We start from the raw sequence: 17,982 nt of genomic DNA on the forward strand, positions 1-17,982 counted from the left end.
ACAGGAAAGAAGATAAATGTGCTTCAGTTAGACAATGGAGTCTAGTACAAAAAAATAACTTCCAAGAGTGTTGTACCAAGGAAGGAATCAAAAGATAGTGGATTGTTCCTTACAATCCATAGTAGAATGGAGTTGCTAAGAGGAAGAACCATTCTATATCAGAGGTAGCAAGAGCCATGCTACATGACCAAGATATGCTCTGCTACTTATAAGTATAAGCATGTAGTACAACATTCTACATTCAGAATAGGGTTCCACACAAGGTGCTAGGGAGGATGACACTAGAGGAAGGTTCCACATGTAAGAAGCCTAATGTTAACCATTTCAAAATATTTGGAAGTTTGGCATATTATCGTATTCCAGGTGATACATGTACCAAGTTAGATCAAACTATAGACAGGGGGTACCTTGTTGGGTATAGTGAAACCTCAAAGGGATATAGGATTTTTATCCCTAGGACTAGAAGAATTATTGTTAGGCACGATGTTAACTTCATGGAATATAAGGCATTTATAAGGTCTAGATATTTTCTAGCAGATGATCAAAGTGAGTAGCCAGCAGAAGCTCCAAGGCCTATTAAAAGGTAGCAAAGCACAATTACAGTTACCAATATAAGTGTAGGCTCAGGTGGTGAAGTTTCACAGAGCATGGAGCAATAGGTACAAAAGGAAATGCATCTAGAAGACTTAGAGGTTGATAATTCATCCTCTATAGTTGGAAAAAGGAACTATGAGGTTCAAGAGGCACAATGGGATACTTAAGAGTTTGTGGGAGCTCCTAGAAAGAGTACTAGATAGCGAAGACAACCAGCCAAGTTCAATGACTATTTGGCATTAGTTAGTTAGTTGGTAGATAGTGAGCCTTCTAGCTATCAGGAGACTATAGAGCATCAGGTATGGCGAGATGCTATGGTTGAGGAGTATTGCTCAATAATGTAGAATGATGTGTGGGAGGTAGTTCCTAAACCAATAGATAGAACAATAGTTGGATCATGCTAGATCTATAAGATAAAACATGTTGTAGATGGTAGCATCAATAAAAACAAGGCAAGGTTCATGGCCAACGAATTCTCTCAGAAGGAGGGAATAGACTATGAGGAGACATTTTCTCCAATGGCCAGGTATATTTCTATAAGAGTTTTGATCTCATTTGCAACACAGATGGGATGACAGATCCATCAAATGGATGTCAAGACAACATTCCTTAATGGTGAGTTAAATGAGGAGGTATACATAGAGCAACCAAAAGGCTTTGTAGCACATAGAAAAGGGACCCACATGTGCATATCGAAGAAAGCACTGTATAGACTCAAGCAGGTCCCAGAGTGTGGTATGAGCACATTGACACGTACTTGTAGGGAATGGGCTTTGTGAAGAGTGAAATAGATGCTAACCTCTACTACTTGGTGGTTGGGGGTGAGTTTCTCATTCTTGTTCTTTATGTGGACAACTTGTTTCAAGTACAGGTTCACTAGGGCTCATAAAAGACTGCAAGAGGGACCTTGTAGAAGAGTTTGAGATGAAGTACTTAGGACTTATGCACTACTTTCTAGGCATGGAGGTGTGATAGATAGATGGAGAGATTTTCTTTGGTCAAGGGAAATATTGTATTGAAATCTTGAAGAGATTCGAGATGGAGGATTGCAAAGCCATGTCTACACCCATGATCACAAATTGGAGAAAGGTAGATACATCTAAGGAGAAGGATGTAGATCCCACCTTACAGGCAGTTGATTGGTTCGCTTATGTATTTGGTCAACACTAGGCTAGATATAGCATTTGTAGTAAAATCTCTTAGTCAGTTCATGGTTGAACCAAAGAGAATGCATTAGATAGCAACCAAGAATGTATTGCATTATTTGTGGGGTATAGTTGAGTATGGGATCAGATATGTTTGAGGTGAAGGTATCAGGTTGATGGGCTATATCGATGCAGATTGGGTAGGAAGTACAATGGACAAAAGTAGCACTTTAGGGTGTTGTTTTAGTTTGGTATCAGGAGTCATATCTTGGTTCAGAAAGAAGTGAAAGTCTATGACTCTAAGTTCAGCAGAATCAAAATACATAGTAGCTAGCATGGCGACATGTGAATCTATATGACTTTGGAAGTTGTTAGTAGCCTTGTTTGGTCAGAAGGTTGAGACTACTATGATACACTATGACAATCAGAGTTTCATCAAGTTGTTTGAGAATCTAGTGTTTCATGATAGGTCTAAACATATAGACATCAGATATCACTTTATCAAAGATTGTGTACAATGGGCAATTGTTCAACTACAGTACATACCTATGGAGGAGCAAGTAGTAGACATTCTGAAAAAGGCATAGGGGAAGGAAAAATTCATCTTCTTCATAGATAAGTTAGGTGTCATGCAAAACAACTTCCTCAATAAGAGGGAGTGTTAGTTTTAGGTAGCTTGGACAGTTGTTTGTCCATATGTGATTAATTGGTAAATAATCGTTAAGAGTTACAATAATTATTTGTTTATTAATTTACTCCTTCTAGAAGCAACTAGAAACTTCTTGGTTGAGTTGTCTTTATCAAGAAACAACTAGAAACCTCATAATTAAGTAGTATAAAAGGAGGTCAAGGGAGGCATTTGGAGAACAAAACAATACAGAGAACAACAAGAGTTGTAGAAGCATTTGCAATTTTAGCAAATGAGTTTGTAGTGATAGAAAATAGTCTTGCAATGTTACCAAGTGCGTACTGATAGTGTTGGGGATAGAAATGGGGAATATCGGTAGGAGAAATTAGGAGGTTTTTTGAATTATGCCAGTGAGAGGCAAAAAAAATTGTATCTCTTGATTTGCTAAAGTTAATATATTTTCCATCTGCAAAACTGGTTTTCCCTTAGGGGTTTTTCCAAAGACGATCTGTCTAAAAATATTGTGTTCTTTGTGTTCTGAATTTCTTTCATATTTTATTGGTGAAGTTGCAGTTGTGTTTTTTTTTTTTATATTAGCTGGGAATTTATTTTCAACAATTTAATAATCGTTTACAGTAGGAGATTAATAATCAGTGATTGTAATAGTGTTAATTTTCACAGACATGTCTGCAAGATAATGTCGATTGATAGATTCACCTCTGCCATCTAAGTGAATCTTATATATTCTAATTTATCCCCATAAGAATCTTTACTTTATCGCTAAATTTCTTGTAAGAAGTTCAGACATTAGTTTTATGTATACATTACCTCTATTCTGGTTTATTAATAGAATTGTACATCCTAGAACGAATCTATGTTACCAGAAATGAGAAATGACAACAACAACTTCAAGAGAAATGCAATATGTAAAAGCTGCCAATATGAAATGACTATATATAAGTTTCTAAATAATTTTTCATATTTATCTATATTTTTATTAATTTATAAATATATTTTATATAAAATGTTAAATATAAAAAATAGAGTAAATTTACTAAATATTAAAGTTATAATAAATTTAATCTCACAATTAAATACTTTTAATAAAATCTAATCCATTGTGTTATAGACTCTTGCCTTCTATAAATCAATACGTTAACTAATACTTTAAAAATAAAAATTACTATCATAATTACTTACTCCTCATTTATAAAAAGCTATAAATTAAATACTTACTCCTCATTTATAAAAACTATAATTAAACTATAGTTCAAGATTGATAAACTGATCCTGAACTGAAAACTTTAAGATTAATTAAATAAAAAGCTTCAAAATTAATCTGAAATATCAGCTACTTTTCTCACAATTGTTAATAAAAAAATTATAAAAAACAAGAAATTTGTGTCAAGTGGCCTAAATTTGTGTCAAATGAGTTAAAAGTTTATTTAATAAAAGTTAAGAAAAAATTATAATTTGTTTAAATTTAGTTCAAAACGATTTGTTTTTGGTAACTAAGGAACGAATGCTTATTTTACAAAGTTCAGTTTGTATTACTAATACACATGAGCTTGACTATTGCAAGGTTATGAAAGTTGAATGTTTGTTATGTGGCTATGATCTTTGTTTGGTAATTGCACATCTATATGATGATTTATTTGTTTTGAGCTTAGTGTGTGATGTTTAAGTCCTTTGCTTTTGATTACGTAGTATTATTGTATTGCATTTAGTTGTTTCCATTAGTGCAATTATTATATTGTTTTACATGAATGAAATGTAACTATTATTTTATAGATTCAATATTTATAAAGTTTTGATAGTTATTTATATAATTGTTATATTATAAAATTTATAAACTCAAATACTATTCGTTGAATAGGTTTTGTGTTGTAGGAGCCTTTTTTTTTTGGAGGTTCTCCATAACCATTATATATGAATTGTTAATAGTAATGTAATACTTTAATCAATTCTAATTTCTTTCAAGATTTATTTTTAATTAGTTCTTACAATTTCGTAGGTTAGTTGAAAGGTATCCTATTCATTATATACAATTACTAAATGTCAATTTACATATGAATAATTATTAATTTAATATTTTATTAATTTTAATTAAATTTTTACTATAAAAAACTTTCACCCACCTTTATAATATTTTTTTATAAATAATATCAAATAAACAAATAATTATATAATTATATGGTGATAAAGAAAATGATGCTTAATCAAATATAATTATTTTTTAAAATGTAAAAAATATTAGACTTAAAATTTATACCAAAGTTGAAATGTAGTATAGTGAACCATGTAAATATTTTCCCTCGTTTATTTGTAAAGATGAATAATATAATATAATATTAAAAATCAAAATAAAATTATATTTATTTCTACTCAATATTTGTTTATTTTTCATTTTTAATTGTGACGTAACAATTATTTGAATTTTTTTTTATTGAGTATACTAATAATTATTTTTTAAAAATTATAATTTTTGTAGTGATCTATCATAGTAAGACTATATTATATCAAATAATTTTATTGTTGTTAACCAAAAGTATAGGGTGGCACTTGTTATTATTATTATTATTCTTCATTACCATTGTCCTTTTAGCTAGTTTAGGAAATATGGTATACTTCTTTTTCATTTGGGTTAAAAGGTTTGTTGCAAAGATTTTGTTTTTAATATTTTATCATTTTGAAATTAGAAAGCATCGATTAAGAATAGGATTATATTATTTTAAGTAATTGGAAAGAGCCTATTAAGATTAACATTATATTGTTTTAAGTATAATAGAGTTGTGGGGATTGTAAAAAGAGGTTATGATTTTATTTGAAGGGACAGATTTATTGGAACTTGCTAAAAATGTAGAATCTATTGATCTAACAGTGAAGTAACAAATGATAGTGCAACTAAATATGCAACTACTAGTACTATAAATTATGAAATTCATATTAGAAAATGTTCAAAGATAATTTACAAAAATATTTATTTAAGACTACTAAATTCTATTTCCTATAAACTTCAAATTAATATTTATTTTATAAATAATATAAAAATAATATATTAACATTATAAATTATATATGAGTGCTATTTATTAAAATATTCTAAAAGTTTAGAATAATTAAATTATGTCTTTTACATATTATAATAAATAATATATTAAGAATATAAATTATATTTTTGTGTGAAATTGTATAATCTGGTAAATTCTATAATTTTTTATATAATTTAAAAGTGGAAAGCATTCCCATGAACCATCAAGTCCAAATGGGTACCTGGAGTAAAATTATACGAGTTCTCATTTCTTTACAATATCCAAGTATTTAAGGTTTTCTTTTTGAATATCTCTTCTCGACGTCTATTTTTTTCTATCTCTTTTGTAATCCTACACCGACCTTTTTTATTGGAGAAAAAAAATGTTAAAATCAGGTTGGTAAATGCTAATTTATCCATCCTCTCTCTTATCATCCCAGAGCAGCTTGTGGCTGTGGTTGACTGATTGAAAAGCAATATTATTATTTTTACGAGTATCACTTGTATGGCGCAATGTCATGGAGAGGTCGTGGTTGAGCAGGAAACAAACATGATAAAACCCATTATTATTCAAAAAATAATGTATTTCTCCAATTCCCATGATGTTACTATCAAAAATGTTTATATATTTTTCACCAATGAAAACTGAGCACTGTGGTTAGTTTTATGCATGAAAAGTCAGACTACTGTTTAGTTTGATGTTAACACAAATCACATGCACTAAGGTGTGACCAGCTGTGGCTTATAAGCAAGATTATAGTTGAGTAGTAAAACGAGTAACAATAACAAGAAGTGATATAAGAAAATGCTTTCATATGAAATAGGCAAATGCTTTAATATTATAAATAAGTTAATGCTTTCATATGACATAAGCAAAGGCTTTAATATTATAAATAAGTAAATGCTTTCATATGTGGACTCCAAATCCAAAAATTTGAGATGATAATAATAGTTACGTGCACTTAAATTGGTCATTATGCATCTGCCGACCATTGTCCATTATAGTTTCATCTGACTAATTTTATGTTAAATTGTTTCTCATAGTCACCGACTTTGTAATCAATCTTATTCAAAGTTGGACTTCAGTATATGCTGCCACCGTCTGAGCACTTTTTGACATTGTGTAGCATTTAGATATTAATATCAAATTAAACGATATCTGAATATAATAAAGTTTTATAAGGAAATAATGAACGCATATAACACATTAGGTAATTTGGATGAACAGGCGTTATATTTGTTTTTAATCATACTCACTCCACTGCTGAATTGATCTAGAACTTGTTCTCAAGGGAAGAGCGCCAGCAATTGAATCCATTCTAATAATTGCATACTTTATGTATACTTTGAATTTTTAATTATTAATCTATTTATTCATCACCACCTCTATTGAAACATTTGTTACCTCTATTGGAACATTTGTTTACAAGTATTGGCATTTTATTGGCTATTGTTGCCACTTTCAATAGATATATAACTACATTTTGAAATGAATTTTTTTTTAACTTATATATTTATGATTTTACAACAAATTTTGTTAATGTCTAGAAACTAAATATTTTTTAAGAAAACGACTAAATGAATGATCCCAATTAGACTAGATAAGTGTACCATATCAAGATTTACAGCCACTAGAGTAAGAAATAATATAATACATTTGTGTACCTTCTATTTCTATTCATTTCAAAGTGCAAATCTATTGGGCACCAATATGCGCACTGAATTAGGAATAACTTGAAAAATTCTTTCCATCGAAGATGGAAGAATCTGTCGTTTATGCATAAGTGCATTCCAGAGAAGCATAATTACATAATGCGTCTAATAGAATGGCATATAGAAGTAGCCTTCCTCAATTAATTATGTGTGCAGTCCCTTCACTAAATACATTTTTTAAAAAGAACAATGGAAGTTGTCACCTGCAAATAAGACAAACTGTATCTTCATCATGGCATCCTCTTTCCTCTATATAAGATGCATAGAATCCCCACTTTTCATTACGAAGTCAGAGCTTAAAATCTGAAACCATTTTCTGCTAATAATTGTTTCAAACAAGTTATATAACCATGAAGGCAATTATGTGCTTTGTTTTTGCACTTGTTGTGCTACAGCCTGCAGGAGCAGTCTATGGCCAGCTTAACAACTACTTCTATAGTTATACTTGTCCAAATTTAGAGAGAATTGTTTCCAACGTTGTGAGATCTGCTGTGATGAACGAGACAAGAATGGCAGCTTCTCTTCTTCGCCTCCATTTTCATGACTGTTTCATTAACGTGGGTATTTTCTCTTTCTTTTGGTATTACTATAACGATTGAGACTGGATTGTATTCTAAGCCCCCCTTTTACAAATATTATACCATGTTTTGTGTGAATGTTTTTTCCTCCTTTTCAGTTTCTTTATACAGTTAATTATATCTAATTCATGCATGTTGTTCTCGTCCATGTACTCTAAGCTGGCTCAACATTGTGATGAATATATCAGTTACTTGTGTAGAAATCCAGATATAACTTCATATACTCAGTTACTGCTTAACTAAATGATATAACCTCTTCCAATCTTGTCTATTACTCTACTTAAGTGCGGCTCTAGCTTCATAGTGCCACTGATTTTTTACTGATTTGTTGTCAATACTATGATTTACTTCTTCATTTTTCAATCTATTATCGTTGAGGACTAGAATGTTATGTCACAAAAGTTTGACTGCAAATAGACTTCAAAGAAGTAGAAAAGTTTAATGGGAATCAATAGCATGTGGATCTTGATAGTGCAGAAATAGAATTAAATATGGATATGAATGGATCTTAAAAACAAATTAGGGTTAAATTAGGGTACATGAGTAAATGAATATGAATACAACTGTAGTATATAATTTTAAGACGTTGAAAATTGTGGGTATTGAGTCACGACTTGTCCATGTTCCTATAATGGAATTTTAGGTTACTCTGTAAAAAAATGAGTATTTGTTATTCTATTGCTTGATTGAGTGGAAAATTAAGAGATGACGAGATTGTATTTGTAAGAACATGGGATGGTTATTTAATAGCATTTCAGTCCATTTAAAAACATATCATGGCTGTCTAGTTTTTCCTTTAAGATTTCTGCAGAAAGTGAAAAACATTGTATACATAATTATTGTGTTTTTGTAATGATAAAAATAATTTGACCTTTTTGTATAAATTCAGAATTTCAATTTTTTATTTTGCATATGTAACTGGAAATGGCTTTATATGGGAGATAAACTTGCATGAACAGTCTGATTTGTTTTCTTCAAATAACCATAGAGAATTTGAAGAGACCAGAAAATATCTTTCTCCATGTTACCAAGGAGAATCACTTTTACTGTGCATGACCTTATAGACCTCAGTTCTAAGGGATAGCCAATATATGCATATGTAGTTAACCTCAGCAGGAAGATCGAAATTCAAATTTAATGAATCTAATTTGTATTATCAAGAAGAATTTTGATTATATTGATTTGTTAGCTATATTAAAACTCTAAGTGACCTATTGCATGATCTTAGATGGAAAGGAGTACGACTCCAATTGGAATATAAGAGGAATATAAGAACATTGTAATACAGTAGTAATTTTTAAAATCACGAACAGAGTGCAAGATGTCTTTCTCTCCTTTATATTTTTGCATGTATGGAATTGTTTTTCTTCGTCCAATCAATCTAACAATTGTCAGTAGAGGACATTAATAAAACTTATAAATTAGTACTGATGGATTTGACTTGATTTTAATATAGGGATGTGATGCCTCAGTTTTGCTAGATGACACAGACAGCTTTGAAGGAGAGAAAACAGCTGGTCCTAATCTTAACTCAGTTAGAGGATTTGAAGTCATTGATGCCATAAAAGCAGCCGTGGAAAGTTCATGCAATGCCATTGTTTCATGTGCAGACATTCTCAGCCTTGCAGCTAGAGATTCAGTCTATATGGTCAGTAATTTTCTTCTAAGGTGTTTCCTCAATGAAACCTAAATATCTTTCACATGATCATGTTCATTATAGACAGGATATTGATACACATATACACATCAATACATGTACACATCAACGTACACATAGGCATACATATACAGACAGATATATTAGAATGCTGATTCTGATTTGCTTTATCTATGCAAGACTGGGGGTCCTTATTGGCAAGTAAACCTGGGAAGAAGAGATGGTACAACTGCAAATAAAAGTGCAGTAAATGCCAACATCCCATCTCCTTTTGATTCGCTTGATACACTCATCAAAAAGTTTCAGAGCGTTGGGCTTTCAGTTCAAGATATGGTAGTACTCTCAGGTAAAACGAAAGGACTTAAAAGTTTTAATGGTTAATTGTAATCATATTAGCATTGGAATAAGTTTAAAGTTATAAAAGGAAATCTCCAAGCTTTGTTTGCTTGTCTTAAAAGACATTATTCACTAGGCACTAGGTGATTAGGTAAAATTTTCTACTTATAGATTCTATGACTGCCAACAAAACTCTTATATTTCCAATGTAATTAGTTTTTTCCCATTTTCTTTGTGTTCAATCTATTTTCAAATTATTGTTCCAGTTTCATTTTGAAGAGAGTGTGAGTTGGTTTCCTTCGAAAAGTTGATTTGATTGCCTTTGGTAAGATTCACAAGTTATGATCTCTAGAATCAATGTAAACATAATTCATTAGTAATTATAAATTTATTATTATTAATTTTTTATATTATATTTAAATTAGGTCTATTGGACTCCGCAACTATCTTAAGATTTGATTTATTTAAATAATACATATTAAGTCATAATAATAGATAGGTCTTATTGAAACAACTACTATGAATTCAAATTAGACATCTAAATAAATTAAAACTTAGAATGCACTCTTCTTTTCTTTGATTGGTAATAGGCACAAGTCTTCATTAATATTATTATTTTATTAGAATTAATAATTATTATATGTTACTAAAGAGGCTCATAAGTTATCGTTGTATTTGTTCTCATTTTAAGAAAGGTTTCTAATTTCAATTTTACTCTGAAGATGGTATAAATTGCTTTTCCAGAAACTTGTTTTGAATTTCTTGATTTCAAGATTTTAGGTAGCTTACTGTAATTATATCTGAAATTATCCCTTAATCGAAGTCCATCAACAAATCTATTTCATTGTATACTTGTATAACTTCTACTTCGTATTACCTTTTATTTGTAATCTACAATTGGGTTTTACCAATTCCACAGTATAATTGAGATGAGTTATAGTTTCTTTAGTTCTGTTGGTTAACATTGATTTATTGGATGTGTGCTGTGTTTAAATCAGGTGGTCATACAATAGGCTCAGCTCACTGCAATACATTCAGCTCAAGGCTATTCAATTTCAGCAGTACAAGCAGTGCAGACCCAACAATTGAGGAGTCCATGTTAGGAAATCTCCAAAGTCTGTGCCCAGCTGGCAGCAGTGATCCAAACACATTGGTCCCACTGGACTCTGTGACCAAAGACACGTTTGACAATTACTACTTCAGGAATCTTCAAAACAATAAAGGTCTTCTTCAGTCTGATCAGGCTCTGTTCTCAACCCCAAATGCATCTACTGCTCTCTATGTTAATTACTACAGCAATTTCCCCAATGCCTTCCTCACAGACTTTCGTGTTTCTATGTTGAAGTTGGCAAACCTAAATGTTCTCACTGGATTTAATGGAGAGATTAGGAAAAATTGTAGGTTTAGAAATTGATGAACTGAGAAAACTCTTTATGGAAAATTAGTAATAACAAGATTTCCTAGAAGTAGTTAGGTCAAATGGTAAATAGTGGGATGTATATTGTCATGCAAACCAATAATGGTAGCTCAGACTATGGAACTTGTATACTGTACTTTTGTTTCCTTATATGCTGAGGAGTTATGAATCTTTGCTTAGCGCATTTTTGCCTCTTCTTAGTGTGGTATAGCTGAGAAGAGAAGAGCTCATAACAGTCTTCTCTTCTTACAATGAATTGTCTAAGATGGGAAACTCCTTACAGTTTTTTAAATGGCTAATTGACAATGCAATAGATCGTTTGGTTTGAATTCTGTTTAGAGTTAACATAACTTTTAAGCATTTATGTCCTTTCACTCTTTCATGTTCTCTCTTTTATTATTATGAGTATTAGAAAGAAAGTAACAGCGTTGATGGAGATTTCATATTCAGCGAAAATGTTTTTAATTCTTTTACATTGTTGTTTTTATTAATAAGCCAAAAAAGGATATGTCACCTTATAAATTAGGTCAAAGATCATTCTACTGTCAAAGGCAGTTGGAGAAGACACTAACACTGGGAAAAAAAAATTACAGCCAATTCACAACTAACCAAAAAGACAAAAGCTCAAAGCAAACACCACCACTAATTGTGGTTAACGTATTGTAGCGAATGGAGGCCCTCCTAATAACTCTTTCCCGATCTTGTCTCAAAAAATCAAACAACTCCATATTGCTCGTACCTCTGAATCTTTATAATAAAGGCACGGGTAGTGGCAGAGCTATGCATTATCTGACTTTAGTGGTAGTGGCAGATCCTAAGTCACAACTTTAGTCACAGTTGTGCAACAGGTAGGCAAATTGTTATGTCCCTCTTTGTCATTATCTGGCTGGCACTTCTTTTCCTCCCCTTTATTTCCTCGGCCTCTTTTGTCCCTTCTAGAGAAAACCCTCACCAAATGCGAAAACCTCATCTCGAATTATGGCATCAATATTCCAAATGATCTGCCCATTGCCATCACTGTTTGTACCTTACCGTTTAGGGAAGCTCTTACGTAAGGAACCCTGGAAAAGTTAGTATTTTTTTCCCACAATGCATTGATCAAGGAAAAAGTAAGGTTACGTGTTCACAAATTATCCTTATGATCCAATAATAACAATGATTATTATTATTTTATTGTCTACGATATTCAGATCATGTGTTTTTGGGTCTACACATGGTGACAGCTTATGGGACTACCCTCTACTCTTTGTAGAGAGGCACCTAATTGCATTACAGTGATACGCAAGCCATCATTAGCAAAATGATATTATTTGGCTTCCCATCAATTCAAGTGCTTCAAATTACACCCCTCCTACAATAGGGATGTTACATTCAAGTGGATGTTATCATAATTACACCAACATCTCAACCCCTTCAACTCTATTTTGAGAGTTTCCATTGTGTTTGCAATCCTATTCCCTTCTCTATAGGAGATTTCAATTTCAAAAATATCAAAGCCAAGAAGGAGCCTTTAATTATCCTCCATTATTCCAGTCATAGACTAGCTAGTATTAGCCCGGCCTTTGACTACATTAATTGTCACTAAAGAATCACCTTCAATAACCAAGGCCTTAAGCTCAATGGTAAAGGAAAGTTTAATACCCCATATCATTGCCATGCTTTGAGTCTTATTGTTGGTGAAGCCATCAATGTTACCTAAACAATGCAAAATAATCATGCCTAGCTCTATTATTATGATACCACCCAAAACTTCCATATCCCATCTGGCTTCCCCATCAAAGTTTAGTTTTAGCCATCTTAGATTTGGCAGTTTCTAAATGGCGCTCATCCTCCTCATTTCCTTGGAATTATCAGATTTTGTATACCTGTCTACAACTCCCAATCCCTAGTGATCATTCCTTCAAATGAGGAAGGAGAAAACCAAGGGCACTTACAAATTGAGATCACAATATTCTCCTTAAGTAGCCTATAAAACAAAAAGAAGACCCCATCAAAACTTCTCTCCTTTTCATGAAAAACTCAATTATTCTTTTCTTTTCACAAACTCCTAGAAGATGTGGGTGAATTTTCCTCCAAAGTTGAGGAATCAAAGGGTTATTTTAGGTCATTTTCCATTCCAATAGTAGTTATTGAACATATTTGTTTGAAACCCATGGTATTTGTATATTATTAATGACTCTATGCCATAGTTATCAAACAAGATCGTAGTGAAGCTAGAGATGAGGAATAGATTACTCTTCTTTCCTACAAAGAACACACCTATTTGTGGATTGAAAACCTCTTTCAATCAGTTATTCTATATGAGGATCTTAGTAAGCATAATAAAAGATTATCTTTTAGATTATTTGAGGGTTAAATTAATCCTCCTTGAACCAATCCTACAAACTCTCATTATTTATATCAACCTGCGAGAAAACTTGACCAAGAAGTCACATGTAGAATTATTCTTCCAAATAAATTTATCATTGCACATAAAAAGAGAAATTCTTGTCTTCTAAATAATCTTTTGCAATCCCCTGGCAATTGGGGTCAGATCTAGGAGAGAGTGAAAATAATGAATAATATCCTTCTAAGACCTTTTTGGGAATAAAATTTAATCAACCACCTAAGAGTATTGAAACATGTAGAAGCCACCTTGTACAAACCTTTGAATTATTGGTCATTATTCATTAGTATCCTAAGAGTCCTCCCAAAATTCAATGGTCTAACCATCCCAATCAATCATTTTAATCCTGACTAGATAATACTTTTACCCTTAATAATATTGCTCTAGATTTTAGATTCTTTAAGAATGCTATGTCTGAAATGATGTTTTGAAAATTCTTAGAATTAAAATAATTAGCATGCATAATGCTAACTAATCAGCCCTATGTAATACTAGCAGCCAAACAATGTTTATATAAGGGCTTCATTCATTGTGTTATTTTACTAACACCCAGTCCCCCCATCTTTTAAGACTTAAAAACCAAATACCACTAATGAGAGTCATCCTTTTCCTTTCCTCCATCCCAATCCATGTGAATTTTTTTGGATACTTTCAATTTTAGAAGTTGTGTTACCATTAATCTTGAAAGTTGAGAGGAAGTAATTTGGGATACCCTAAGAGAAGTTACATGAATTTCAAGGTTAGTAGGATTGCTAAGGACTTTATCAAGTAATAGGCAACCAACTTTTCTATATTCTCTTGACAATAGATGGCCAAGAAGTTGTGGCAACCTCTTTGATCATTAGTGGAAGACCTAGCTACAGACCACTTGGGAAGGGCACTACTTCTATAGCCTAGGAGCAATCTAATATTATTTTGGAGGACCTCCTTAGTATTAAAAAATAAAAGATTACTTATTTCATAGTTAATTTATTAGTTGCAAGTCTTCCCATCCTTATTCAGGAAGGAGCTCCAAATTTTAGCCTCCAGTAGTGAAAATCTACTAGAAAAGGGATAGTATTGTTGCAAACTATTAGGCCACATAGGCATGGATAGTAGGAGCAAATATAACATGTTGAAGATCACCAATAGTAGTCATCTTTAAGAGGTTCACCTAAAAACTTCTTCCAATATGATAAATAGGTGTGGGAATAGAGGATCGCCTTGTCGTTCCCTCTCTCATCTTCAGAAAGGCCTCTAGTAAACTCATTAAGCATAACCTAGTACTTGATATTTTCAACATAAATCTTTATAGTATTTATCACTCTGAAATTGAATTCCAACTTAGAAAAATCTTTATATAGAAAGTCCCATCTAACGATCATAAGCCTGAGAAATGTCAAGTTTTAAAGTCATCTCAAGAATTTTACTTTCGTCCATTGAATAAATAAGGTCATGTGTGGCAATTGCAACATGAAGGATATATCAACCTGACAAAGAGTGTCTCTTGTTATGATTGATTAAGGAATATAGAAATGGTTTGAGCATACTGACTAAGATTTTAGAGAAGATCTTAAAAACAACATTACATAAGCTAATTGGTTTATAATCTTTAATACTCCTCAAATTCTAAATTTTGGGGATAAGAAAAATATAAGGATGGTTAAGAATTTTCAATAGTTTACCAATTCTAAAGAAGTCTTTTGTAGCTATGGTGAGTTTTAGAAAGTAAAGTCCACCAAGAAAGTAAAGAATCAATATCCTTATTAATTCTAAAACATGTACATAAGAGATGCAACAACCACAAAAAGATAACCATACACAATAACACCAGATTTGTTAATTAGGGAAACCCTTGATCAGAGGGGAAACCTTGGTGGGGATGGTACCCATAAAGTGATGTACTAATGTAAAGCTCATTGTGAAAGGATGGACCCTGTTATGAGTCAATGAAATACATTAAGTACTTATGAGTCCTTGTTAGGATACTTTGAATCCCTATTAGGAGATTCCAACCCTGTTAGGAGTTGATAGGAAGACCATTGAACCCACTTTCCAAATAGCCTTTGTATTATACTCCCTAAATAATTGTACATCAATATGACACAACAACAACTTCTTTGCCAAATACAATTCCTTTTAAGCTCGACGTGCCTCAACTACACCAACTAGTATTGTGATCCAAAATATATTCGCATGTAAGCTCACGCAATACAATAAATCATTGATTACACAATATCCACATTAAATGATCACAACTAGGGAAATCATCCTTGTTTTATACAAAGTCCTAAAACAAATTATTGATTCATCCTTAAGGCTTTCCCAATTTACAATAATAATATAGGACTAACTTAAGATATTACATTTACATCTTATATTACAATACAACATCTTTTTCATAATTACATTCAAACTGTCAGCTCACAATCTTCATAACTCTTCACTTGCTGCTCATCTGAATCTGCATGATTAACCACAACATCTTCATCATGTCTTATATCTCTATTCAAGTTTTCTTAACCTAATTTCATCTTTTTTAGGAGATATAATCAAAACATCACTAACTACTTTTGTTCGACTACTATTGGCATAGTCTCTACTAGTACTTGCACTCCTTCTCAACATAGGTTGAATACCCAATGCATTGTAGCTTATTTAAACTCTAAGAATTTCTCCACTCTGTCTCATCCAAATTTGTGTTGACTATAATCTCCCAAGATAAGTCTCTCTTGTAAAATTAGATGATAATTGAATAAATTGTTATATCATTTGTGTTGCCAATCTGTAAGGTGTCAAAGTTTTTAATATATTCCATATAACTTCATCTTCAGATTTCTCTCCTCCAAAAGTCTTAATTCCTACAACAATTTTTGATATTCTACCAAAGAAACTTCTTACAGATTCATCTTCCATCATTTTAACATCTTGAGACAAGCATATCCAATTCTGTAATCTATCCTTCTAAGCATGATAATCACCTTCAAATTTACTTTTCAGAGCTTTCCAAATTTTATGAGCTAATCTTAAAGATTTTATCTAAGCAAATTCAGTTTCAGGAAAAGTTGATACTAGAGAATCTCTAGCAAGCATATTTAACATTAATACATCTTTCTGAGATTCTTCACAACCTTCAAGCTTGTCTTCTTCAATGACATCCTTTTTACTCTTAGTAATCAACCAATAATCCAGACCCATGCATAGAAAATGTGTCTTCATGTTTTCTTTCCAACTATCATGGTTAACTCCATCAAACATTAGACTTTCTTTCCTAAAATGTGCCATAGATCTCCTTAATCTGTTAATCTTTTCCTTCAAGGACATAATTCTCTAATACCAGTTGTTAGAAATTAAATTCTACCATGGTAACTAAGAGGGGGGGAAATCAATTATGCAATTAAAATAACTCTTAATATCCTTATTAATTCTTAAACATATAAATAGTAGATGTAACAACCACATAAAGATAACCATGCATAATAGCAACATATTTTTTAACTAGGGAAACCCTTGATCAGAGGGAAAACCCCAATGGGGATGATACCCATAAAATGATGTACTAATATAAAAGATCCTTGTGAAAGGATGGACTCTATTAGGAGTTAATGAAATATGTTCAGTACATATGAGTCCCTATTAGGAGACTTTGAATACATGTTAGGAGAGTCCAACCCTATTAGGAGGTGTGCCAATCTTGTTAGGAGTTGATAGGAAGACCATTGAACCCACTGTCCAAATAGCCTTTGTACTATCCTCACTAAATTTTACATCAATACTATCCAAAAACAACTTCTTTTCCAAATACAATTCTTTGTAAGCTCTTCATGCCTCAACTGCACCAATAACTTCTCTAATCCAAAAGATATTCACTTGTAAGCTCACACAATACAATATCTCATTGATTACACAATATCCGCACTAAATGATCAAAACCAAGGAAAACATTCTTCTTTTATACCAAGTCTAAAAATAATTTATTGATTTTTCCTTGAGGCTTTCCCAATTTTCAATAATAATATAGGACCAATTTAATATATTACATTTACACATTACATTACAATATTACATGGTTTTCACAATTACATTCAAACTACTGGATCATAGTCATCATAACTCTTTACTCACTACTCATCTAAATGTATGTTATTAACCATAGGATCTTCATCTTTTCTTCTACCTCTATTCAATTTTTCTTAATTAAATTCCATCTCTATTAGGAGATATATCAAAACATTAGTAACTACTTTATAGTAACTCTGTCTAAATGTTGTCTTCACTAAAACCATCATAACTTTGTCTAGTCTTCACATTTTTGTCTGTGCTCTTAACTATATCATCTATACATACTATAGAAAATTATCCCAAGTGTTTATAATCTCATCTAAAATCCTCTAACTACATCAAGACAAACTCTGTTTGTTGCTTTGTTAGTCTTCACATAATAACCAATATGTTGGCATCAATGACAAACTCTATCATGAATACAACACACAACCTCTAAATCATGTCTTTAGCACTA

General features: G+C 31.7%; 1 protein-coding gene across 1 annotated transcript; it reads left to right on the forward strand.

Moving 5' to 3' along the window:
* The first annotated feature begins 7,260 nt into the window (after positions 1-7,260).
* On the forward strand, positions 7,261-11,277 carry LOC149566061 (peroxidase A2-like). The gene is made up of 4 exons (XM_089817342.1): positions 7,261-7,667; positions 9,145-9,336; positions 9,526-9,691; positions 10,680-11,277. Exons 1-4 carry the CDS (start codon positions 7,461-7,463, stop codon positions 11,093-11,095), a joined length of 981 nt encoding a protein of 326 aa, XP_089673468.1. The 5' UTR covers positions 7,261-7,460; the 3' UTR covers positions 11,096-11,277.
* Positions 11,278-17,982: the final 6,705 nt, after the last annotated feature.

This window comes from Cupressus sempervirens, chromosome 3 (genome assembly GCF_028749045.1).
Source record: "Cupressus sempervirens isolate cs-2001-9-10 chromosome 3, ASM2874904v1, whole genome shotgun sequence".
In the NCBI taxonomy this organism is placed as follows: domain Eukaryota; kingdom Viridiplantae; phylum Streptophyta; class Pinopsida; order Cupressales; family Cupressaceae; genus Cupressus; species Cupressus sempervirens.

What these genes read in the sequence shown, in the direction of transcription:
- LOC149566061 (XM_089817342.1), top strand. Translation starts at nt 7,461, where the DNA reads ATGAAGGCAATTATGTGCTTTGTTTTTGCACTTGTTGTGCTACAGCCT. An exon ending in TTCATGACTGTTTCATTAAC is followed by an intron (nt 7,668 to 9,144) that starts GTGGGTATTTTC and finishes ATTTTAATATAG; the next exon opens with GGATGTGATGCCTCAGTTTT. An exon ending in AGATATGGTAGTACTCTCAG is followed by an intron (nt 9,692 to 10,679) that starts GTAAAACGAAAG and finishes TGTTTAAATCAG; the next exon opens with GTGGTCATACAATAGGCTCA.